This window comes from Adiantum capillus-veneris, chromosome 5 (assembly GCF_014529385.1).
Source record: "Adiantum capillus-veneris isolate H3 chromosome 5, ASM1452938v2, whole genome shotgun sequence".
NCBI classification, from domain to species: domain Eukaryota; kingdom Viridiplantae; phylum Streptophyta; class Polypodiopsida; order Polypodiales; family Pteridaceae; genus Adiantum; species Adiantum capillus-veneris.
Genome location: NC_140935.1, coordinates 95,381,146 through 95,406,329, shown reverse-complemented (window position 1 = coordinate 95,406,329; position 25,184 = coordinate 95,381,146). Strand labels below are relative to the sequence as shown.

Sequence of the window (25,184 nt, the reverse complement as noted above, 5' to 3'; positions counted from 1 at the left end):
GGGGTATTTGGGGCATGAGGACTTTTACATAATGCCTTTGGAAGGTTGTCATGTCCTTTGGGGAATTCCCTGGTACCACAAGAACAACGCAGTGGTCGACTATCGGGCGAGGAAAGCGACACTGACCACAGAGAAGGGCAGAACCATTGTACTTGATATAAAACTTAAGGGTGAGTCTGTCCCTATTGTATCGGCTTCGGCTATTTCTAAATTAATGAAATCCAGTCTGTTTGTTTACTCGATCTTTTTGAAAGAGTTGAGTGATGAGGATAGGACAAATATCATATATGTCTGAACTTGATAAAGAACGCCAAGATTTTCTCCACTCTCATGCCAATTGCTTCTCCGAGGGCCTGCCAGGCGAGTTACCACCTACTCGTCCTGAAGATCATACCATTGATATGATACCTGGAAGCACACCACCGAGCCGGCCACCTTACCGTGTGAGCCGAGCCCAGAACGAAGAGATTATGAACCAAGTCAAAGACCTCTTGCAAAAGGGTCTTGTCCAGCGTAGTACTTCACCGTACTGCTCTCTTGTGTTGTTGGTTTTGAAGAAAGACGGATCTGGGAGAATGTACATCGATTATAGAGCTCTCAACAAAATCACCATCAAGAACAAATTTCCAATTCCTAGAATCGATGATATACTTGACCGACTTCAGGGATCCTCGTGTTTTAGTAGGATTGGCTTGAAAAGTGGATATCATCAGATCCGAATTGCGACGAGAGACGTCTACAAGACAGCCTTTCGAACGACTTTTGGGTTATTTGAGTTTTTGGTGATGCCTTTTGGCTTAACTTATGCTCCTACGACATTTAACCGGATGATGGATAGGATTTTTAGAGAGTATAGAGTATTTTGTTGGCACCTCTTTGACGACATCATTGTTTTCTCCAAGGATGAGGCAGAACATAGAAACCATCTACTTCAAGTCTTTCAAGCATTACGAGATCACAAGTTAGTGATTAATGCGAAGAAAACTGAATTTGTCCTACCAGAGATACACTTATTGGGACACATTGTCTCAGCAGCGGGAGTGCAGATCGATCCGGCCAAGCTAGAGACTATCCATGATTGGCCCGACTTGAAGAATATCCATGGAGTTTCTTGGAAAAAGAATATCCATGGAGTTAGAAGCTTCTTGGGATTGTGTTCGTCTATAGGCGGTTCATTAGAAAGTTTGCAGAGGTTGCTTCCCCTTTGCATATCTTGACACAGAAAGGAGTCCCTTTCTCGTGGGGACCCACAGTAGCGCCTGCCTTTCAGACACTGAAAGAGAAATTGACCACTGGACCAGTTTTGACTTTGTCGGACTTGCAAAAGTCATTTGAAGTATATTGTGATGCTTGTGGTCGTAGTCTAGGTGTGGTCTTAATGCAAGAAGGACATGTCATTGCTTACGAGAGCCAATTGTTCTCAAGGCTGGAATTGACATCACAAATTTATGAGGAAGAGCTTTTGACGGTTATCCATGCTCTTACTCAATGGCGGCACTACCTACTAGGAGCGGATTTTACAGTCTTTACAGACCATCAGAGTTTACGCTACTTCTTATCACAAAAGCAGCTATCAAAAAAGCAGATGCGGTGGGCGAACATCTTGTCACAGTTTCACTTCCAGATTCTCCATGTGCAGGGACAAAAGAATTTGGTGGCAGATGCTCTGTCTCGGAAGCCGTTGGTTCTGGCTATTTCCGCGATACATCATAGAAGCTTCAAGGATATGGTCGATCAGTATGCCACAGATACAGATTTTGCACATATCTCTACACGGATACGGGATGGGGAGACAGTAGCGGGATATTCCATTCGGGATGACTACTTGATGAAGAAGACCATGGTGTGTGTTACACAACCGTTGAGGAAAAAGATTATCACCGAATTCCACTGTCTGCCTTTTACGGGTCCGCGGCATTGCTACCACCTTGAAAGGGGTAGAGAGATACTTCTTTTGGCCGAGACTCAAGAAGGACGTGAACGAGTTTGTGCGCAGCTGCTTGGTATGCCAGAAGGTCAAGTTTGACAGGCATAAAGCACAGGAATTGTTACAGCCTTTGTCCATACCAACCCGCCCCTGGGAAAGTATTGCGATGGATTTCATTTTTGATCTCCCGAGAACACAGAGTGGTCACGATGGTATCTGGACTATTATTGACAGATTTAGCAAGCAGGCTCATTTCATTCCAGTGAAGAAAAAAGTCAAGCCGGATCATTTAGCGAGACTGGTCTTTGCATCATATGCCTCCACTTCTAAGCTCTTTACAACACCCAAACATTTTACTTTTTGATGGTTTGCCCATCTGATCTGGAAGCCTGACACCCCACTTCTCAACGCATGAGTGTGTTATGACGCATATTTGGGCTCCACTATCCACATGACCTTGTCCCAATTTTCTTCATTTATGCTACACATCTACTATTGGACAAATGTCTGGTAGCTCATCTATCGCCAACACCTTCACTGAACCTCTCTCTGGCTCTTTCTCCATTGGGTTAACCATCCTCTTCGACTGTCGCTTTAGTTTAGGCACCATCTCTATAAGCTGCCCAAAAGTAACATCTGCTTTCCTGCTTGTCAGATCCTCCTTCAAGTCATAGCTTAATTGCCCATCCCCTAGTGGAAAATCTGACACATGAAACTTGCGACGAGCCCTCCTTTTCCTCTTGGCCTTGACATCCTCGCCTTCATGACTCTTTCGCTTCTTCTTGCTAGGACCTGGGGCACTTCTTCCTTGTCCTCTATGGTTCTCTTCCCAATAGGCATCACTAATGTATCCTCTAGCTTTGATGCCTTCTTCAAGGTGACTACACCTAACACTTTTGTCTTTCCCTTTTCCTCCTGGGTTAATCCACTGGTTTCTTCTTCTCCCTTACTTTCAATGCCATAATCATTTGACCTAGTTAGTACCTGTCTTGGCAATGGATACATGTCTCCCCCCATCCTTGGTGGCTTATCACATTGCGGGCTAATGTGACCCAACTCTCCACACTTATAACATGTGGGCGTCAGCCTCCAAAACCTACCATTGCTTTGTCCAACACCATTCCTAGGTCTTTCTTCACCTCCTAGCTAATTTGCAAACCTCCCTCGACCTCGATTACTTCTCACTTGACCTAGCAAGTTTAGGCTGAGATTCTTCATTAAATCTACCACTTGCCTCATGTCTTGCCTTAGCCCATCATCTTGCATTGCTGTAGTGACCACTACTGACATAACCTGAGGAGTAACAGAAACCACTGGTTCATGAAGAACCCCTGGCATGCGACCTTGTAAAGAGTCCATAGGCTAAAATTCAGACCTCATGGGCAAAGACTCCACTTCTAACTGACTCATTTTCCTCAGCTTCCACTCTTTGTTCCTTGCCACCTCCAATGCATCTTCATATGTCCTAGGCTTCTTTAACTCCACTCTCCAACGTATATTCTCCCAAAGACCAGCCAAGAACCTGTCCTTCTTCATCTTGTCAGACAGAGGTACTTGTGGTGCTAAGGCCTTGCACATTCGCTCCCATGCCAGTGAGAACTTTCATATGTACGCATCTACTGGCTCACCTTCCTTTTGCACTAAAGCCTGTACTTCTTGCCACACTTTGTCAGGATCTTCTATTTTCACAAACTCCACTTCCAATCCATGCCGTAGATTGTCCCAACTCAATCTCACAGGTGGATCAGCCACACGCAACTCCTCTTCAAATGCTTTGGACCAAACTCGTGCATCACTCTTCAAACAAATTTGGAGAAGACATAACATCTGAGCTGGGTCATGAATCTGGTTACTAATGCAGGAAACCTCCATCTTTTCTAAAAAGTCTTCCACATCTTCATCACTTCTTCCATGAAATTCCGGATAGGAGAAAGCCATGGCTACCCAAGTTACGATGCTTTGAGAACCCCTTCAAACACACGTGCAAGAACCGAAAACTTTTGACTAACTCAATTCCCAGAAACTTCAATGGAGCTCAACTTTAGATAAGGACAAACACATGCACATCAAATGAGTTTTCATAGTTAATCATCGGAATTACAACAGGCAAAGGACATTCCAGGATCTCTCGTAATCTTCTTGGCCCGAACATAAAGACTATGCGTTGCTGGAAAAAAATCTTCCTGGACACATAAACATTTATCTGGATTCTCTGAGTTAAATGAAAAGGAGTGAATTGAGGGCCATTTTGATCATCCATTAAAGTCAACCATGCAGCTCCCAAGAAAGCACACCTGTCTTATCCTCTGATTTTGCCAAAATTTCAGCAACATAACAACATAAATGGCTCAAAAGACCAAAAAACCAGCCATCATAACTTGGAAAAATTTTGGTAGAGTTTCCCCAGAAGTAGAGCAGTGTGAACCCATATAGACTGTCTATGTATGCATAAACTGCCAACAATAGAACCCAAGCATCAAATAGAAATCACTAGTACATAGCCTATGGCGAGGTCACAAAAAGGGTGCTCCAGCTACCTGTATCACCGAAAGGATCTCCACATTTGAGAATCCCCCAGCTTAATACTACCTCACGCTATCGACCCTCACACGAAGGCTTATGCAAATCTCGTATAGTCAAATCTCAGAAATGACTATCTTCCAGACCAAGTCTCAGAAATGGCTGGGACTGCCAAAGAAAAGTAAATATGGCTCCACATAGGCGTACAATGGCAATTTCCACAAGTAACGTACAATATCAGCAGACAATGCACTCAAACACGCGTCAAATGATGCATATCCACGGCAACTGCAAGTGACACCACTGCTAGTATATCACTGTACTCTAGCCACCTGTACATGTACCTGTCCCTGTAACCTGTAACCTGTAGTCAGCAACCTGTAATCCTGAATCTCGAAGCTTGAAGCTCGAAGCAGAAGGTACTCGAAGAAGATCCTCCGTGGGGGCACCAAAAGAATGTGGGCGGGATGGAAACACACAGAACGCCTCTATAATGACCCGACACACACTCTTGGAAGGATATACACACACACTATGGGGCACCACTCGGCTTACACAACACACCTGGCCGAGACAGGGAACACACCTATGGAGTGAGAGGAGAGAGACTATCCGTTTGTCCACTCCACACAGAGAGATACGCACACACACACACTCAAAAACTCAGCTCAAAAGAGGAGAACTTCTGATATTTAGATACAAATGAGCTTGGGCCAACACCAAGGGGGCAAACAGCTCACACAGTATGGGTAAAATAAGCCAGATACAATCACAAACTGGAGCAGAAGCTTCGCTCATAAGAGAAACTTACACAGCCAAAACAGCAAAAAAACAGTGAGGAATTTGGCAAAATGGACAGCGCCATCGCGTCCGGAACGGCCCAAAACCCCAATCTACAAAGTCAAAGTGCTCAAATCCGACCTCAGATGAGCAGTTTACGGCCAAAACAAGCTCCAAAAACAGCAAAAACATAGTTGCGGCTGTTCCTTCTCTTCTCTCCACTCTTTTTCTGGTCTTCTCTCTGTTTTTTTAGTTCCCACACTTAGCTTTTTTAGTTGGGCACCCTTGGCCTTTTAGATAACCTCAAACGGACCCCGAACATAGCAAAAACTGACCTCGCAGTGCATAGTTGTCACCTTTTTGCATCATCCGTACACCTGGCACTCAGCTTTTCTCAATAATGCATCCCCCCACCACGTGAAGTGGCCCTAGAAGATGGTCCTCATGATGACTTTTCTGCATAATTATCACAAGAAAACACCCACGTTGTGTCCGTACTTATCCCAGTGCAAATATTGACCCCATTCGACCTCCTGACGCCACTAGATGCCATCTGACGCACCTGCTTACCTCATGTCGTCAACCCGTGGATGGCTTCCTCGAGAAGTTTTACGCGCTACCACCTCCTCATTATTGTAGAAAAAACACACTGGTACTAGTAACGATGAAAATCGATGCACTATGTACACACTGTCCTACCTGTACACATGTGGGCCTCACATAACCACCTGGCTCTGGAAAATGGACAATTCTTTATTTGATGCACCATGCATGTGTATGTACATATGCCCAATCCCTTGATCCAAAAAACTCCTGACAACGTGGCTGCCCATTACACACACTCTCTGCCCTGTGGGAATCCCGGAGGAAATTCTCAAACTATGACGTGGCTGGCTGCAATACGGACGCCTGCAAATTGCAGAAAATATGACACGTGGCAGGCTGTACGAACTCCCTGATTTCTAGCGCTTTTTGCGGCAGTTTTGGTGATACTCTTGGGCATTGCTTTTCCTACGCAAGAGGAGAGAGAGAGAGAGAACCTGTTTGCTTTATTTTTATGCAAGAGGTTCAAAGAGAGAGGGAAGCCTCTCTTGCTTTATTTTCAAAGCTTTTGATTTTCAGCTTTTGGGACAGCTTTTGAAGCTTTTGGGGCTCTGCTTTTAGCATTTCTTTGTAAAACCTTTAAATAAGCGGATAGGCCTCTCATAACTCAAAGCATCTGGACGCAGAGTCTGAGTGTGACCGCCTGCCTACACTCTTGTACTTTGAACACAGATTAATACAAAAAGAAATACCGAAAGGGGCGCCAGTCTTTGGGGCCAATATCTCTAGGCACGGAACTTCGTCGGGCCAGTGTCGAATCAATTGTGAACTGTGAACTTTTTGAAGTGATTATTTGTGGTGTCTTGGTAGATTCTCGACTTGGAGTGTCCAAGTCTGTTACACTTACCTATCTCAATTAGAGCGTGATCTGTACCAATTGTTTATGAGTCAGGACTCTAGTGAGGCATGGAGGCTTTTCAATGAGCACTCTCCACCGCCAGCCATCACTTCCACAGAGACATGGGGAGAATATGCTACATCTCTCTATACAGCGTCGAGGCACTTTTTAAGCTTTCGCGCATGTTGTTTTAGGGTGTAAATCAAAACATAGTCCCCTATCTAGATCTTCTTTGGCTTCACATGTGTGTCGAAGAATTCTTTTTGGCGCCTTTTTAACGCAAATAAGGCTTCTACCATCTGTAAACGAAGCTCCCCTAAATTTTCTAGCTCATCTACCTGACCCTCCAGAGGCATGCCCAGAAACATGTACTTTCTTTACTACTGAGAGGGTAAGGAAAGCCATTGACAAGATGAAGACAAGAAGAGCACAGGATCATGATGGTCTGGTAGCAGAGCACTTTATTAAATTTGTATGCCCGAGATATGCTTGCAGAGCCTCTTGCTATGATGTTTAATAGAGCCATGTACGAGGGTTTCCCTGAGACTTGGAGTATGTCCACTATTATGCCTATCTTCAAGTCGGGAGATCCTATGCTTCCCGGGAATTACCAAACCATCATGGTTGGTCACACTCTGGCTAGGCTATATGCATCAATTCTTGAGCATGAGTTGAGTGGATAGGCAGAGAGAGAGGGCATACGGGCAGCAGGACAGGCAGGGTTCAGCAAAGGTTTCTCCACTCTTGACCAAATTTTGACACTCAGAGCCATTATTGAGGAGGGTAGACACCATGGCAGGAGGATATATTGTAGCTTTGTGGATTTCCGCAAAGCCTTTGATACAGTGCCACGAGCCAGACTAATACGTAGATTGCAAGACATGGGGGTGCCCATAGAGTTGATCTGGGGGATCTTAGCTTTATACACGACACTGATAGGACAGGTACGCACTACTCAGGGCATGTCCGACATGGTTCACTCCACCGTTGGGATGATGCAAGGTTGTCCCCTATCTCCGACTCTCTTTGGGGTATATGTAGATGAGTTTTCAGATTATGTATAGGAAGAGGGTGACAGAGGATGACTCTAGAAAGTGGCCCAAAACCCTCTGAATAGACAGTGAAAGTGGCCTCGTATCTCATAGTATACTGGGCAATGACATATGTAATGTAGTCTGTCTCTGGCTCTATCTAGCACACTTGACAAATCCTGCACTCAGCGGGTACTCTAAATTTGTCTGTTTCGATCTATAGCAGATGTGAGGATGTGCCTATCTGACCAATAGCACATCGTATCCCATGGGATAGATGAGTGTCCATGTATCCCTGAGGCGTGCAGCAGATACGCGATTGACCAAAGCCTATGCAGCATTAGGGAGACTTGAGAGGATATGTTCGCAGGTTCGGTTCCAGGAACCTCGGACAAAGCTTTGGCTTTTTGACACTTTGGTCACTTCGGCCATGCTGTACGGAGTGGAGATACGGGGGCCCTCAGTTGATCATCATAGCAGAGCTTGCAGTACTGATGGATGGAGATGTATGGGGAAGCCCTTTGTGTCTATGATTTCTCGGATGATTAGGGCCAAGGCCTCAGTACCACATGACATTATTAGGGCGGAGCTCGCTGCTCCTCCATTGGTAGTGGAGGCACTTACTCGATCAATTTCATTTATGCATAGCACTTGGGCTCTCCCTACAGACAGATATGCTCGATTAGCACTAGAGTCTTCGCGATAGCTGGCATTGCAGGGAGATAAATCATGTTGGTATGCAAAGATGGCATCTTCGTTTCAATTACATGGCTTTAATATGGATCGGCTACCCCCATTTTAGTACTCTCTAGATGCACCCTCCATCTTCCTCACTAGGGCAGAGATTACCAAGCTCATCAGACAGGACTTGATTCAGCTGGATACGAAGAGGACATGGATACAACCTACACATGAGCTAGGTACGCAGACGACTTTCTATAGTGAGCATCTTCTCCATCTCACGGAGGATGGTTTTGTGATCAAACCAAGATACATGGACACTCATCTATCCCACGGGATACGATGTGCTATTGGTCAGATACACACATCCTCACATCAGCTAGAGATCGAGACAGAAAAATTTAGAGGAGTACCCGCTAAGTCCAAGATTTGTCAGGTGTGCCAGATAGAGCCAGAGACAGAGCTACATTACATATGCCACTACCCAATATACTATGAGATACGAGGCCGCTTTCACTGTCTATTCAGAGAGGGTTTTGGGCCACTTCCTAGAGTCATGAGATACCAGGATCAGAGATGCCTCGGATTATACTTACTGGAGATTCGCAAACACAGAGAGGACCTCTTGAAGAGGGGCACAATGAGAGAGATGCAGCAACAGCGGAAGATTACAGATTTCTTTCAGTCACAGACAGAGGAGTCCGAGCAGCCCCAACAACATAACAACACCAGAGGCACGAGAGGCATACTGCTTGATCAGGCAATAGAGTTGGGGCGGTCCTGTTGCCCACGGATGAGGGGGCCCTCTCAACATAGATGCAGATTGCGACAGAGGATCCATACCATACTGGTGCGACATAGGAGCCGAGTGCCTACCTTGGAGGACATTGAATCTCTATAGCCTTTTGGATGCTGATGTATATGTATATGATGCCTCGACTATCAGAGAGCTCCATTGTATCAGCTCACCCTTTGTATTCCCTTTGTATCAGCTTTCACCCCACCCCTACCCACTATTTTCTTTTTAGTTCTTTGTACTTTTTGTACCCAAACCTGGTATTAGATTCACCACATGTAACCTTTTGGTCTCATAGGTCATTTTGACCTTTTGAAGACGTTAATATTACATTTTATTCCATTTTCATCTCTCTCTCTCTCTCTCTCTCTCTCTCTCTCTCTCTCTCTCTCTCTCTCTCTCTCTCTCTCTCTCTCTCTCTCTCTCTCTCTCCCCTTAGTGTTTTAGTGTTAGTTCTTTGTAACTTTGTAATTTCCGTACTCAGACACGGTATCAGATTCACCAATTGTAACTTTTTGGTCTCATAGGTCATTCTGGCCTTTTGAAGACGTTAATATAACATTTCATTTCATTTCATCTCTCTCTCTCTCTCTCTCTCTCTCTCTCTCTCTCTCTCTCTCTCTCTCTCTCTCTCTCTCTCTCTCTCACTCACACACACAAAAAAGCAGGGAGCCATCTCTCATGAGCATTGTACTGTATCTCTTTATATAAATAGAAGAAATACCAAAAGGGGGCGCCTATTCAGGGGCCAGTACTGCCTAGGGGAGGAATTCTGCCTCTCCATCTCTCTGATTCCATCTCTATCTCTCAATCTCTGTATCTCTCAATTACCATGTCTTATGTCCACTTTATATCTGTGCTGAATTTCAAAATTGGAAACTACTATTTTGCTGTCCCGTACAGCCTATGCAGTAGACAGTAGTCCAGCCGGTTACAAGCAATCTCTCCCCAATGGAAATATATTCACAATCCTGATGCAAGGCCCAGAATGAAAGGCTTCCTGGAGATAGTCTCTCAGTTGTAGTGTAGAGAGCCTAATCCCAACCACCTTGCAGACCAGACAATAAGATGAATTACTAAGTACAAGTAGATCCCTGGGATGCTAATGTAAGTCTATCGCCAGACAAGAGTTCAAGTAGATCCCTGGAATGCTAATGTAAGTCTATCACCAGACAAAAGTTCAAAGTCTGTGAACCCACCAAAAGGGATGTACATCAAGGTGGCATAAGAGAAGAGTGCAAGATGAACCACTCAAAGAAAACATAGTGCCTAGAAATCCCCCCAAATGTAAGGCAGAAGAAGACCAAACCATATGAGCATGGGGGGACCGGGGCCGATCCATAAGCAATGCCAGAGACTTATGTGGAGGGAACATCAAATGGAACTTGAATCACACTACCAGCCCATGTGCCCATTGGTAATCATGCATGTGCCAGCATCCACATGATATAGATGATTGGATACAAATTGTCTAAATGGAAGCAAAACCTGAGAGAGGAAAGCAGCGGAGAGTCTCTAGTCTCGCCAACATTCGGGCGAGCGAGCTGGTGAAGCACAAGACGTAGTAGTATGAATATCATGCTTGCCAGCTCTAGTATGAAAAAAGAGATTCAACTTCATTGAGATGCTCAAACGAGGTGAAATAAAGTACATACCAGCCATAATCCTGATCATCATAGGTGCCAAAAATCTGCCGTTGACAAACAGATGGATCGGAACCAGTGGGCGGGTGTAGACGCTTCGCACGATGTCCTGGGCACATGAAAGCCAAAAACTGCATGTAGGCAAGCACATGAAATCACCAAACATGCAAGTTTAGAAACCTGCTGAAGTGAAGACACCATTTTGAAGAAAACAAGCATGATACCAAAAGGGACATAAATTGATGTTGTAACAGCCAAGCCATGAATTTTTCAGAAGCAGCTTAAGAAACAAGCAACAGACAAATAAACTCAAAATAGATACTGGCAAACTGGCTTTCACATTACTCGTTACATCCCCAACACAAACTAGACAAACTACATGCCGTAATTTGTGCCGGATTTGCGAAGGCTGCCGTATAGTCCTGCCACGTCATCAGCTTGCGAAAACATGCTACATGTACTGCTAGACTTTAATTATTCAAAGTCTACACAAGCTGTAATAAGTAAATGGGTCCAGTGACTTTTTCATCAGCATATCATTGTCAAGAATAAGTGGCAAGACAATGCACAAGTGCGATGCACTAGCACGGTAGAAATGTTTATGAGTTAGAATTGTGCAAAAAAAATAAGACAAGCACTTGAATGAAAATGGGTTCAGAGGAAACTTTGAGGAAATGCAGTTGCTTTCTGAGAAAGCAAGTTGCTTCTCGCGAAAGCAGATGCTTTCTCGTAAAGAGGTCTATGTTAGCATTGCATCTGTGCATGAGACTGCATCCATGGATGCCTGGGTTGTGATTGTGTAAAGCATGGTTTTCAGCTTATAAGTTTTTACTTAGTTTTTTTTGGCAGGTTTGGAACATTTTTTAATGCGTCCGGCCTCCTCTCTCACTCTCAGGCACCTGAAAAACCGTCGCTACAGTTCAGCCCTGCTGCTGCAGATTTCAGCTGCAAAGATGACGCTGCCGGTGACTCCCATGGCTGCCCCAAGTGTACTAGATGTCATCAAGACCAAGTAGGCCAGTTCCATCGCGAAAAAGGCCTGCGGAGATTGTTTCCATCGTGACAAGTTGCTGTTTTCCTCTGTTTTCAGCCCATAGGCATCGTAGACGGGGCTGATTTATGAGAAGGAACCCGAGAGCACACCTCTTTTGTGTGTAGGATTGGAAGAGAAGGTTCTCCGCGAAGGGATCTCTTGCGAGGAGTTTCTTTTCAAGAACCGAGTTGCGTTCCGAGTGTCGAGACTTCATAGGTAATGTTTTTTATATTTTGATCTCTAAGTGTTTGTTTGTAGGAGCACTTCCACTTTGCAAGGGAGCAGGAGCAGAGGAAGGCATGAGCCTTTGCAGGAGAAAAACGCTCTGAGGAATAGAGCCAGATCAGCCCAAGGGTTTTGTACCCTCAGTTTGGGAGTAGATCCAGAGATCTGAGAGTGGTAGACTCTCGAGTTGGGATTAGGGAATTGAGATTTCCAAGGAAGGACTTCGTGTCCAAGAAAGTAGAGCGGAACCTAAGATCGGCAAGACGACTCTGAGAACAGAGCCGGAAAAGAGTTACAAGGATGCCGTGCCCTAAGTCTGGAAAGGGTTCTCGCCTCTAGTTCCTTACTTAGAATCCTCGCAAACCCTAGTTCTCAAGGATTCTAAGTAAGGAACAGAGGTTCATGGAAATAGAGTTTTTGCCCTAAGAATAGGAACCCAAGGCTTCCGCATACCATCAAGTCTGATCTAGAACGGACGTGATAATTCGTTCGGTTCAAGTACTTGTATAGACTTCTCCCGAGTGATAAAGATACTCTGTGGTGGGGGGGGCAATCTTCTCACTCTTTCTCCTCCCCTTTTCTCTCCATATCAATTGGCTTCAGTATTAAGTGATAAATTCCATTTATCCGAGTAAATTTGATATTGTTATCCGCTGTGACACTTGCTTATGCACTAGCCTAAGTTGCTTATGTACTAGCTTGGGGGCCGTCAAGTACCCTCCTCAGTAAATTGCGCTACCTCACTTTGGCAAATAAGTAAAATAAATACCTAAAGCCAAGATAAATATTGGGATCACATTGGGCCATTGACTTGAGATGCTATAACTTCAACAATTTCATCATCAGTTCCTTGCTGAAAATTCTATCCAAAAAATCCCAAGAACCCCAACGCCACACTATGCTCTCTCTCTCTACGCCTACCTTCTCTCCCTCTTCGAGGAGCCATCTCTCTCTCTCTCTCTCTCTCTCTCTCTCTCTCTCTCTCTCTCTCTCTCTCTCTCTCTCTCTCTCTCTCTCTCTCTCTGCGCCCGCGCGCATGCAACCAAGAAGAGTGCTACTTTTGCACACGGATGTGCTGAATTTCTCTCTTGAATATATGTTGCCAAGTTCGTCTTATGTTTGTGATTGGTTTTTATGAATGGCATCTTCCATGATCCACGAGTGTGAACCTACTATAGCGCACTCTTGGGGTGATTGTAACAGAGCCAACCCTAAGGGACTTGGGTCGAGCTTGAAATACATTTCTTTTGTGGAAGAATTATCCATCTTCAACCCTCATTGTCTCTCACCCTTGCCTTGTGGTATATTGTGAACATTTTAGTGTAAGTTGTCGAATCGTGAATAAGTACTCTTATATTGTATGGGGCCCTTACATGTACAAATCTTGCTCATGTGAAAGCTCTACTCGCTTATAAATCCAATAATTCATTTAGAATTATATTTCCTTCAGATAAAGCTGATTTAACAACAGTACACCTAGCCCCCTTCGTATAATTACTAATTCATTGGTTCAATAGTATCTCTCTCTCTCTCTCTCTCTCTCTCTCTCTCTCTCTCTCTCTCTCTCTCTCTCTCTCTCTCTCTCTCTCTCTCTCTCTCTCTCTCTCTCTCTCTCTCTCTCTCTCTCGTGTATTCTCCCCATTGCTCTACGCTTCTGCATCGTCAACTTTGACATGATATCGGAGTTCTTGGCTAGTTGAGCCGCAAGAACCACGCTATAAGGTGTAGTGGAATGAATGTTTGAACCTTGCTCAAGATGAGTGCTCCGACTCTGCTCAACGATTCCTTTTACTTACAGAAGGGAGAGCCTTCCGTTCCTTTAGTGAGAGAGTGCAATGGACACAAACAAAGTGAATGGACACTCTGAGTGAAGGTGTTGAGACTGAGAGATAGAGAGAGAAGAATACGACACCAGGGATGTTGTAAAACCCTCCTCCGAAGGCCCCACTCTCTATGGCGAGAGCGGTCTACTTATGATTGCACAAATCTCTACAATGCTTGGACTTGCCGACGATGTCGACGACGACGAGGACGACGACAAGGCGGGTTGAAATCTGAAAATGCTAAGGGCTGAAATCTGCAAATCTTTATCTGCTGAATTTTGACTCTATGCCGGTGAGGATGTCGATGGCGACAATGCGACGACAACGCGCTGAAAACGCAGATGCTGAAATCTGCGTTTTCCGGGCTGAAACTGTAAACCTTGCGGAAACTAACCGTGTGACGAGGATCTGCTGCGGGAAGGTGAGATCTGCGAGGTTCGGGACTTGATCTGCCGTGTCTAAGGCTGAAAACTGAAAACGCTGGTCCTATGGCTGATTCCATCGCGGAGGAGCTGCAAAACACTAGGTGCTCTGCTGGCCCAAAAACGCTAGGGCTGAAATTTGTCATGCTGTCGCTGGTGGTTCTGCAAATGCAAAACGCTAGGCTGATCTGCTGTGTCGTGATGACGCCGGGGCTGATCTACTGTGCACAAAATGCCAAGGCTGATCTGATGCAAAAACGCTAGGTCTTTTGGTGAGAGAAAACGCTAGCCTGCTGGGGTCCTGCTGAGAAGGTGCATGTTGAACTGAGTACCTGCTGCCTCTTCTGCCAGAAAGTGCTAGCGCTAGGTTTTTATTTATACAAACTTACTCAATTTGCCCTACCTACTTTCCGACAAAAGTCACTTAAAAATAATAAGTGAAAAATGTCAAAAATAGGGAAATAGGCCTATCGATGCTACTGATGGGATCTGACTGGAATCTGATGGTCATTCTGTGTGCAACCAGAGGATATACATCTAAATTAACTATCCGGACATGTACGGTCTGCGAACAGACTCACAAAAGTGCCAGATCACTTCCTATTCTAGACTGACTTGACTGAACTGAACCCTGGTCATGCTATAGCTTGTCCACGAACACATAGGGTTGGATGTGTCACGTGAGTCGTGACATCCCCTCCTTTTCAAAGTGAGGTACTCGTACCAAACTGTATGGCGTCGAGGGAGATCGCCAATAGCATCCGGAATCCTGGAAGGGACTCTTCGTCGGCCCACTCTGATGTGTGGGTCCTGCGGTACTTGAACTTCATAAAGGTCTGCAATGCTTGCTTCTTTGGGCCGTGCCGAAAGAGACACATAGTCTTTTGTGGCTCCTTCGATGCTTCAACTTCGTCTAGAGTCATGCTTCTTTCTTCTTCAAGAATCTCCATGGCTGAAAATTCATGAAACCACTTCCAGCACAAAACCATGAACATACCCATTCCCTGTAAAGTGAATGGAAAAAATCTAACCTTTCGAACAAACTGTGCATGCAATGTGGATGAACATATAGACGGAGTGTCGATCCGTTCATCAAACACACGCAAACAATGGGGTCGAATCTTGACTTTTTGATCTAAATCAATCAACTGTGGCAATTCACAACGGAAATGCCCATGCTTGGTGCTCATACTTACATGTGCTCTTTCTACAAATGTGTCATGCCAAGGAAGGGACATGACATGTGACTTCCTTAAATGCATACTTTTCAGCTTTTCATGAAAAATCCGCATACATTTGTGCTCATTCAGGAGTGAACCGTGCTCAACGTACAATATGTCATGCCTAGGAAAAGGGATCACATAAAGAATCTGATGAAAAATACAAGAAACGATCACGAATGAAACACTCGAACAATGCGTACTGACGAATCATTTGAACACATAGTACTTCCTGTAAGGGTTCTTTGGACCTAGGTTCGAGAGCCAAGGTCGATTCTTCCTGAGGGGTTTCTTTGGACCTAGGCTTGACAACCAAGATCGGTTCTTCGTGATTGATCGAATCTGCAACGAGGGTAGCTTCGCTAGAAAAAGCATCAACTAACTCATCATCCTTGTAAACAATCACGTCATCGTCATGCAAATCATCATGCTTGTGAGAAATCACATCTTGATCATGCAAATCATCATGCTTGTAAGAAATCACATCTTGCTCATGCAAACCATCATGCTCACCATTATCATCCAAATCATCATGCTTATCATTGTCATTCAAATCATCATGCAAATCTTGTGTGTCATGCTTTGGAGAAGAGACTGAGAGAGTCTCCTGTTCCTGATCCTGTGCAAACTGGGCCTGCACATGAGAAAAAAGTCGCAACATCTCTTTCATGTGTTGGGGCTCTGTTCTTCACACTCTTGCATGTATTGGTTTCTCTGTTCGGCCGCCAAGCGCGCTTGCTCACGCTCACGCTCAAAGACTAACCTACTTTCTTCGCGCCCGCGAGCCATTTCTGCTCTTCTTTCTTGGGAGTTGCACTTTATAGCTGCCATTCTTTCTGTTGTTCTTGCTTCGCGTTCTAACTTCATGTCCATCAACAACTGCCTCAACTCCTCCATAGCAGTTAGTGCAATCCTTGGCGTAGATGGGGAAGGGGGAGGGTCGGAAAAACCTCCTGGTGGGGAAAATTCTTCTTCGCCTCTCTCATGCTCACCACCTCCAAGCGAAGTATCCATTCCGCTTCGAGTGATGGCCATCCACTGAAGTCGTGGGTTCTTGTGATCTTGGGTTCTTAAGTTCACGAGGAACTTGGGTTTTTGAGTTCTTGAGGGTCTTGAGGTTCTTCAGGGTGTTCTTTTGCTTGCAATCTGTGTTAGAGAAGGATCTTCTCTTCACCCGAGTTTTGCTCTTTTCCACGGGCGCACCCCATGGCGGCCTTGCGCTCACACCAAGGTTGCTTTTTCCCACCTCACATGGATTGGCCGGCCACTAAGTGCACGGTCCGCTCTCAATGAGTGAAAAGAGGCACAAGGGGAGGCTGAACAAGCCCTTCTTTCTTGGGTTTCCTGTCACTCTTCAAAAACAAGATTAGGAATCGACACACCCAAGAGGACTTGGGTTCGTGCGACCTCAGCAAGCAAAAAAAAATCTGTAATTCTTGGGGTTCTTTCCTTAAGTGATACAGAACATTGTCAAAGCTTTGATACCAATGTAAGGTGCAGCGGAATGAATGTTTGAACCTTGCTCAAGATGACTGCTCCGGACTGTGCTCAAGGATTCCTTTTACTTACGGAAGGGAGAGCCTTCCGTTCCTTTAGTGAGAGAGTGCAATGGACACAAACAAAGTGAATGGACACTGTGAGTGAAGGTGTTGAGACTGAGAGAGAGAGAGAGAGAGAGAGAGAGAGAGAGAAGAATACGACACCCGGGATGTTGTAAAACCCTCCTCCGAAGGCCCCACTCTCTATGGCGAGAGCGGTCTACTTATAATTGCACAAATCTCTACAATGCTTGGACGTACTGACAATGTCGACGACGACGAGACGGGTTGAAATCTGAAAATGCCAAGGGCTGAAATCTGCAAATCTTTATCTGCTGAATTCTGACTGTATGTCGATGGCGACGATGTGATGACGACGCGCTGAAAACGTAAACCTTGCGGAAACTGGCCGTGCAACGAGGATCTGCTGCGGGAAGGTGAGATCTGTGAGGTTCGGGACTTGATCTACGGTGTCTAAGGCTGAAAACTGAAAACGCTGGTCTTATGGCCGATTCCGTCGCGGAGAAACTGCAAAACGCTAGGTGCTCTACTGTCCCAAAAACGCTAGGGCTGAAATTTGTCCTGCTGTCGCCGGTGGTTCTGTAAATGCAAAACGCTAGGCTGATCTGTTGTGTCCTGATGACGCCGGGGCTGATCTGCTGTGCACAAAACGCCAAGGCTGATCTGATGCAAAAACGCTAGGTCTTCTGTTGAGAGAAAACGCTAGCCTGCTGGGGTCCTGCTGAGAAGGTGCCTGTTGAACTGAGTTCCTGCTGCCTCTTCTGCCAGAAAGTGCTAGCGCTAGGTTTTTTATTTATACAAACTTATTCAATTTGCCCTACCTACTTTCCAACAAAAGTCACTTGAAAATAATAAGTGAAAAATGTCAAAATGTCACAAAAATACGGAAGCGTAAACTGACATTTAATTGCACTTCAAATACTCAAGAGAATTAGAGGGAGAGAGAAAACTTGACACTCCATTGGGGACCAGAAGATGGGCTGGTCCCCCCCCCATAAAGAGATAATCTTTATTACTAAGGGAGAATCTTTACAAGCACAGGAACGGGGCATACGCACGTCCTCTATTCTTTCTTCTGTTCTGTTCTGACTACTGACTGAGAAAGTGTTTCCACTTTCTTTCTGCCTAGGGGATTTCCCATCTTCTGCGAGACTGGTTGGAAGCTCTCAAAAAGAGAGTCTATCTTCCAAAACAGCGCATCGGAAGCTCTCACAGAGGAGAGTCCATCTTCCGTTATGTGTTGCCTTCATGCCCTTTCATTCATGCATCGAACACAAAAGAGAAACAAGCAAAATGCACACGCACATGCTTGCTGTAATTTTCTGCACATAACCTGAAATTCTTACCTGTGCACACCCCTATGCCGAAACAGAGGTCTTCTTCGCGATGGAATCGCACCAAACTTGATGTAGACTTAGGATAAGGAGAGAGAAGAGAATTTCTATGGCTGATCTGCTGAAAACAGCCCTAATCGAGGTGATTAGGGGCTGAAAACAGAGAATTACAGCAACCGCACTCTGCTAAGAGAGCGTCTACAGCAGCTTCTCGCGATGAAACTTCACCAGAAGGTGTCTATGACTGTGAGATCCCTTGTTCTTGACAATGGGAGCACAAGGCTACCACATATGTCGCAAGGGGCTGCTCTCAAGCTTCAATGGAGGGCTCCACCGCGTAGAGCACGCTCACATTAGGGGGGGTAGGTGCACTGCCAACCCTGAAAATGGGGGAGGGGGGGCTCCTAAATAGCCATCAGGGAGAGGGGGCGCTAGGAAGAGAGAGAGGGTGAGAGTGAGAGTGAGAGAGAGTTAATTTGCATTGGTAAGTGTGCCACTTGGCTCACTTACTTTAAAAACTTAAAAACCATTCAACTTTTGACTTTTAAAAACTTCTAGCTCATTAATTAAAAATGTGCAACTAACTAACAAATGCTACCAATGATTCTTTTATGAGAACATCAAAGGTCTGCCGGCGCAATGCCGCACTTGCACTGCACCGCCTTTACCTGTTCACACTTGTCCGGCCGCCTACCCGGGCACGGACCGTTAAATTTAATTTAACGAAACTTACCCTAAGGCTTTATTAGCTTTATTAGCCTTAGGGTCACTGTTCTAAGGACCCCATCTCATTCATGTGCTTGTACTGACGCGCGTATTTTTCCTGAGCCTAAAATCTGAGGCTACTGCTTACCCCTTTCTGAAGACCCGATTTCCCAATCACTAGGGCTTCAGGGTAATTTCTGCTAAGGTCCCTCTGAGGTGTTGTGGCCCACATTTAGGCTCACCTGAGGCCTTAGAACTGCTAGGTCTATTCTGGTGTGCACACAACTAATTAGATAATTCTTTTCTCGTAAATAAATTAATTATTTACAAAGTCTGACTTAGTTACACAAAAATAGGGAAAATAGGCCTATCAATGCTATTAATGGGATCTGACTGGAATCTGATGGTCATTCTGTGTGCAACGAGAGGATATGCATCTAAATTATGTATCTGGACATGCACGGTCTGCGAACAGACTCACAAAAGTGCCAAATCACTTCCTATTCTAGACTGACTTGGACTAAACTGAACCCTCGTCATGTTGTAGCTTGTCCACGGACACAGAGGGTTGGATGTGTCACGTGATACACACTTTCACGAATCACGTGAGGACTGAACTTGCGCCACGTGGATAAGTTTTGCTACGATCTAGAGTCAGTCATAGTTTAGCATAGGACCTAGCCTGGCACTTTATGAGCCTCTAGCAGGACGTGCATGCCCAGGCAGGTCACAATTGCATACCCTCTCTTACACAGTACAGTCATTTCGGCATATAGGCATGTGAGCATGTGAACCGCCTCTTAAGCATTAATAATAAGTGACATTTTTGCACCATTTTAGAAATCATGGGTTTTTAAGTTGGATTGTCCGACCAAGCTTTTACCCCATATATAAGTACACTTCTCAAGCATAAGTCAATACCCACAGTACAAGTACCAAGTATCCGCAGTACCTCAGTCCCTCTGGCATTTTTGCACCAGATCAGCCCATCAGCATCAGTGTTTTTCAGTTTTCAGCCATAGCCTCGCCTCTCCATCGACAATCCAACCATCAGCATTAGCGTTTTCAGATTTAGCCACCAGCATTTCCAGTTTTCAGCCCCGTCGATAGCAGATTGCAATTTCAAGTCAAGTTCCCTAGCGTTTTCAGCATTCAGCCCATAGCCTCGTCGCACTCGCAGATCCTAGCCTCAGCATCATTAGCGTTTTCAGCATTCAGCCTTTAGCTCGCAATACCAAGCATCTACAGCAAGTACATCAGCATTTCCGTATTTAACCTCTCTAGCAATAGAGAGAGGGGCCCTTGGAGGGGGGTTTGGGACCCCATCTTGTGTCGGTTTTCTCTCTCTCTATCACTGACTACACTTTCACTCAGTTTCATTCTTCTCATTCTAGTATATTGCACAACTCTCATGAAGTAAAAAAGAGGCTCTCTCTTCCTTTTAATAAAAGGAACCTTGAGTACACACTGAGCATTCACCATCATTCACTTCCGCTGCACATAAAACACGCGGGAAGAAGAGGACAGTATTAAAGAGATCCATGTTGCAAAAGGAGCAGTAGTCGCTACCCTAGTGATTTCTTTTTTGGGGAGTAGCTTTCATTAAAATGCTAGGAGAAAAGCGTGTTGGCGGCAACAAGTTTTTCGACCATCGGTGTAGTGTTTTAGAATGTTGTTGGAAGACGAGCTCCAAAGCACTGTTAGGTGCAGTGTTTTGAAATGCTAGTGCTCCTTGGGGCGTTCCCCGCAAGCACTAGATGGCTCAAACAACAACGCGTTTTGATTTATTGCGACCGACAAGGCAGTCAGCACCAAAGAATCCCATGTTTGCTAGCGTTCTGAAATGCTCAGCCACAAAGGGCTGCCAAAGGGAGTTCCAGAGGTTGCATTTTAAAATGCTACTTTTGGGTTGTGCTTTCTGAAATGCATGCGACGGCTTGCAAAGGGAGTTCTAGAGGAGTTCTTGAGAGAGCCTTGAAACGCTAAGGGGAAAATGTAACAAACTTGGACACCCCAAGTCTAGATTCTACCGCGACACAACAGAGATTCACTTTAAAACAGTTCACAAAAGACGACGCGGCCCGGCGTAGTTCCGTGCCCAGAGGTATTGCCCCCAAAGACTGGCGCCCCTTTTGGTATTTCTTTTTATATTAATCTGCATGCAAAGTACAAGCAAATCCCTGGGAACTCACACTTAGACTCTGCCTCCAAATGCTCTGAGTAATGGCATCTGAGTAATGAGGCCTAAAAAACCTATTTATTGTTACTAGGGTTGCCCAAAAGCAGAGCCCTAAAATCTCAAACTCAAAAGCTTCAACTCAAAAGCTTTATGCCCAAAAGCTGCCAAAAGTCAACCAGCATGATTTACGGACGTTCGTACACTGCCACGTCAGCATAACCAACGCAAAAGATGGAAATCTTATGGCCTGCCACGTGTCAGACAGTCAGCGTGATTTCGAACGGGTTTTCCGTTGGGCTGCTGCCACGTCAACCTGTCGGCGCATTTCTCTACGTGTCCGGGGGCCTGCTATGTCTCCAGTTTGTGACATACCCCCCTCTTGAAAGAATTGTAATCGCCCTCGAGTACGCCTGCAAAACAAACAAAGGCCATAAACTGTCCTAGTAGACACTAACTGTTAGTACCAACGCACTAGACATGACACATCTAGCACTTGTACAAATCGACAATCGCATCAACGGACATCACAGGACACATGACAAATCACATACAAAAATTCATTCCAAATCTCAGACCGTGATTAATCGGCAACGTATTTAGTAATCGCATCTAGATCCATTCCGGATCTCACAAATGCCCGATTAACTAATCCTTATTGCAATCATGTCTATAGAGATTTACCGAAATGCTGCAATCATTTTGTCTTTCAATTCCTGCACTCAAACAAGTCGAGTACAAATCAATCATTTTCATTTTCGGGAATTCTAGTTCATAAAGTCATACAGCAAAATACTGTCAACCCATCAGTATCCCTGAAAACCAAAGGGGGACATCAGTGACTCTATTCAAAATCGTGGTAATCCGTTGACAAAGGAGCGGAGGGACTCCCCTCTTGTGCAAACCTGCTGCACTAGATTCACCCATGCTGAAATGGGGGTTCTATCGGAGTAGACTATGCTAAACCGAATGCTTCAAGGTAAAGTTGTAACAGACTTGGACACTCCAAGTCAAGAATCAACCGCGACAGCACCAAATAACCACTTCAAAACAATTCACAGATCACAATATATTTACACTGGCCCGGCGGAGTTCCGTGCCTAGAGATATTGGCCCCAAAGACTGGCGCCCCTTCCGGTATTTCTTTTTATATTAATCAGATCAAAATACAAGAGAGCGGTTAGGGTTTCACTCTCAGACTCTGCATCCAGATGCTCTGAGAAGTGAGGCCCTCACCACTAATTTAAAGATTACAAGGGATGCCCAAAAGCAGAGCCCCAAAAGCTTGAAAGCAAAAGCAAATTCTCTCTCTCTCTCTCAATGAAAGTTAAAATAAAGCAATTCAACTCTTTCTCTCATCCAAAATCCTTGTGTAGCAAAAAGCTAGGATTTGCGTCGCTCATCATTATAAAATATTTATTAAAAATTTTATTATTTTTTTTTTGGTTTTTTCGCCTCCGCGATTTCCGGAAATTAGGATTTCTGGCAGAAATTAGGGTTTCTGTTGTCCGCCACGTCATCACTTCGTGACATACCCCCCTCTTGAAAGCATTGTAATCGACCGCGATTATGCCTGCAAAACCGAGAAAAGCCATAAACCGTCTTAGCAGACACGGACTGTTAGTACCTACGTACTAGGAACACACATCTAGCACATGTACAAAATCGACAGTCACATCACACGACATCACCAGACATCACAGGACATCACATGACATTCACCATTCATTCGGATCTTAGAGCATGATTTATCGGCAATGTAGCTAGCAATCACATCTAGGTCCAATCGAGACCTCATCGATGTCCGATTGACTAACCCCTATTGCAGCCATGTCTATTCGAGATCAAGTAGACCAAAATGTTGCAGTCATTTCGTCTATCAGTTCCTGCACTCAAAAGAAGTGAAGAAACAAATCAGTATCATTATCAGGAATTCCATTTCATAAAGTCATCCAGCAGAATACTGTCAGCTATCAGTATCCCTGAAGCTCAAAGAGACATCAGTGACTTTAGTATCAAAATCGAGGCATCTGTTGACAAGGGAGCGGAGTGACTCCCCTCTTGTGCATCCCATTGCACCAGATCTCCGGCCAAGCTGAATTCTGGGTTCTATTTGGAGTAGACTATGCTAAACCAAAACATCGAGGTAAAGTTTCACAATCCGAGGAGTATCTGCTAGGTCCTCCTCCTCCATCCACTTCGCATCAAATGCAGGAAAGTTCTTGAACTTAACCAAGAACCACGTTCAGACTTTACCTTTCTTCGTATTGTTATGTGCCAAAATCTGTTCAGGAACAAGGATCTCCTCGTTTTCTTCCACTTCGGGTTGCTCATCGGGCTCCCCATCATCAGGCACATCACCCTTAACAAGTTTCAAGAGACTCACATGCAATGCATTGTGAATCCTCCAAGTATCTGGCAGTCTCAATCTGAAGGAGACATTATTTATCTTGTCATTGATCTGGAAAGGTCCGTAGTATCGCGTAGTAAGCTTTGAAAAGCCTTTCCTTCCCCTTTTTCTTTCGTAGGCGTGCCTTCTCAAAACGAAAGAGCACCCAATCATACTCCTTCAATTTCAAGTCGCGACGATGGCGATCCGTTGCCTTTTTCTGTCATTCTTGAGACTCCTGCAAAGTCTCGCGAACCTTGGCAAAAGCCGTATCCAAATCTCGCCAATATTCATCCGCTTCAAATATCTAATCTTTCGTCCTCAGAAAGGATGGAACCTTCGTAGCACTTTCAACAATCTCACATGGTGTCTTCCCCGTCGAAGAGTGTATTGTGTTATTGTAGGCAAATTCCACCAAAGGTAAGTTCTTTTCCCATTGAGTCTTCTGATCCCAGATACAAGACTTCAATAAATCTAAAATCACTCAATCGGCAATCTCAAATTGCCCGTCGTCTGCAAGTGGAACGATGACGAGAACTGCAATTGCGTGCCAATGTTCTCCCAAATTGCCTTCCAAAACAAACTCATAAATCTGGGGACTCTGTCGGAGACAATCGTCTCAGACGTGCCATGTAATCGGAAAATCATCGTGATCTTTCTGTGTTCTCGAGAGATCAAAAATGAAATCCATTTCAATACTTTTCCAGTGGCGGGTGGGTATGGGTAAAGGCTTTATCAATCCCTGTGCCTTATGCCTGTCAAAATTGACCTTCTGGCATACTAAGCAACTGCGCACAAACTCTTCCACATCCTTTTTGAGTCTCGGCCCAAAAAAGTATCTCTCTACCCCCTTCATGGTGGTGGCAATGCCGTGGTGACTCGTAAAAGGTGAACAGTGGCATTCAGTCATAACCTTTTCCCTCAACGGTGGTGTAACGCACAACATAGTCTTTTTCATCAAGTAGCCTTCCCAAAGGGAGTATCCAGCTACTGTCTCCCCATCCCGTATCCGTGTGAAATTATCTGCAAAATCTGTATCTGTGGCATACTAATCGACCATATCCTCGAAGCTCCTATGATGTATCGCGGAAATAGCCAGATCCAACAGCTTCCGAGACAAAGCATCTACCACCACATTCTTCTGTCCCTGCTCATGGACAATCTGGAAGTGAAACTGTGACAAGATGTTCGCCCACCACATCTGCTTTTCCGAAAGCTGCTTCTGTGACAAGAAGTAGCGCAAACTCTAATGGTTTGTAAAGACAGTAAAATCCGCTCCGAGCAGGTAGTGCCGCCACTGAGTAAGAGCATGGATAACCACCAAAAGCTCTTTCTCATAAATCTGTGCTGTCATCTCCGGCCTAGAGAACAATCGGCTCTCGTAAGCAATGACATGGCCTTCTTGCATCAAGACCGCACCCAGAGTACGACCATAAGCATCACAAAATACTTCAAATGACTTCTGCAAGTCCGGCAAAG

At 44.9% G+C, this 25,184-nt stretch overlaps 1 protein-coding gene across 7 annotated transcripts in view; it reads right to left on the bottom strand.

Annotated features, from left to right (window-relative positions):
- LOC147457762 (uncharacterized) overlaps nucleotides 1–25,184 on the bottom strand; it is a 105,589-nt gene that overhangs the window by 26,809 nt on the left and 53,596 nt on the right. For 5 of the 7 annotated variants that reach the window (XR_015188140.1, XR_015188139.1, XR_015188141.1 and 2 more), the window contains one exon: nucleotides 10,832–10,950. Coding sequence is in view for 4 of the 7 variants with exons in the window: in XM_086512575.1 (XP_086368701.1) it covers nucleotides 10,832–10,950 (119 nt within the window). In the remaining 3 variants the exon portion in view is untranslated. The remainder of the gene's footprint in view (nucleotides 1–10,831; nucleotides 10,951–25,184) is intronic. The other 2 variants (XM_086512577.1, XM_086512578.1) reach the window with 1 other exon arrangement.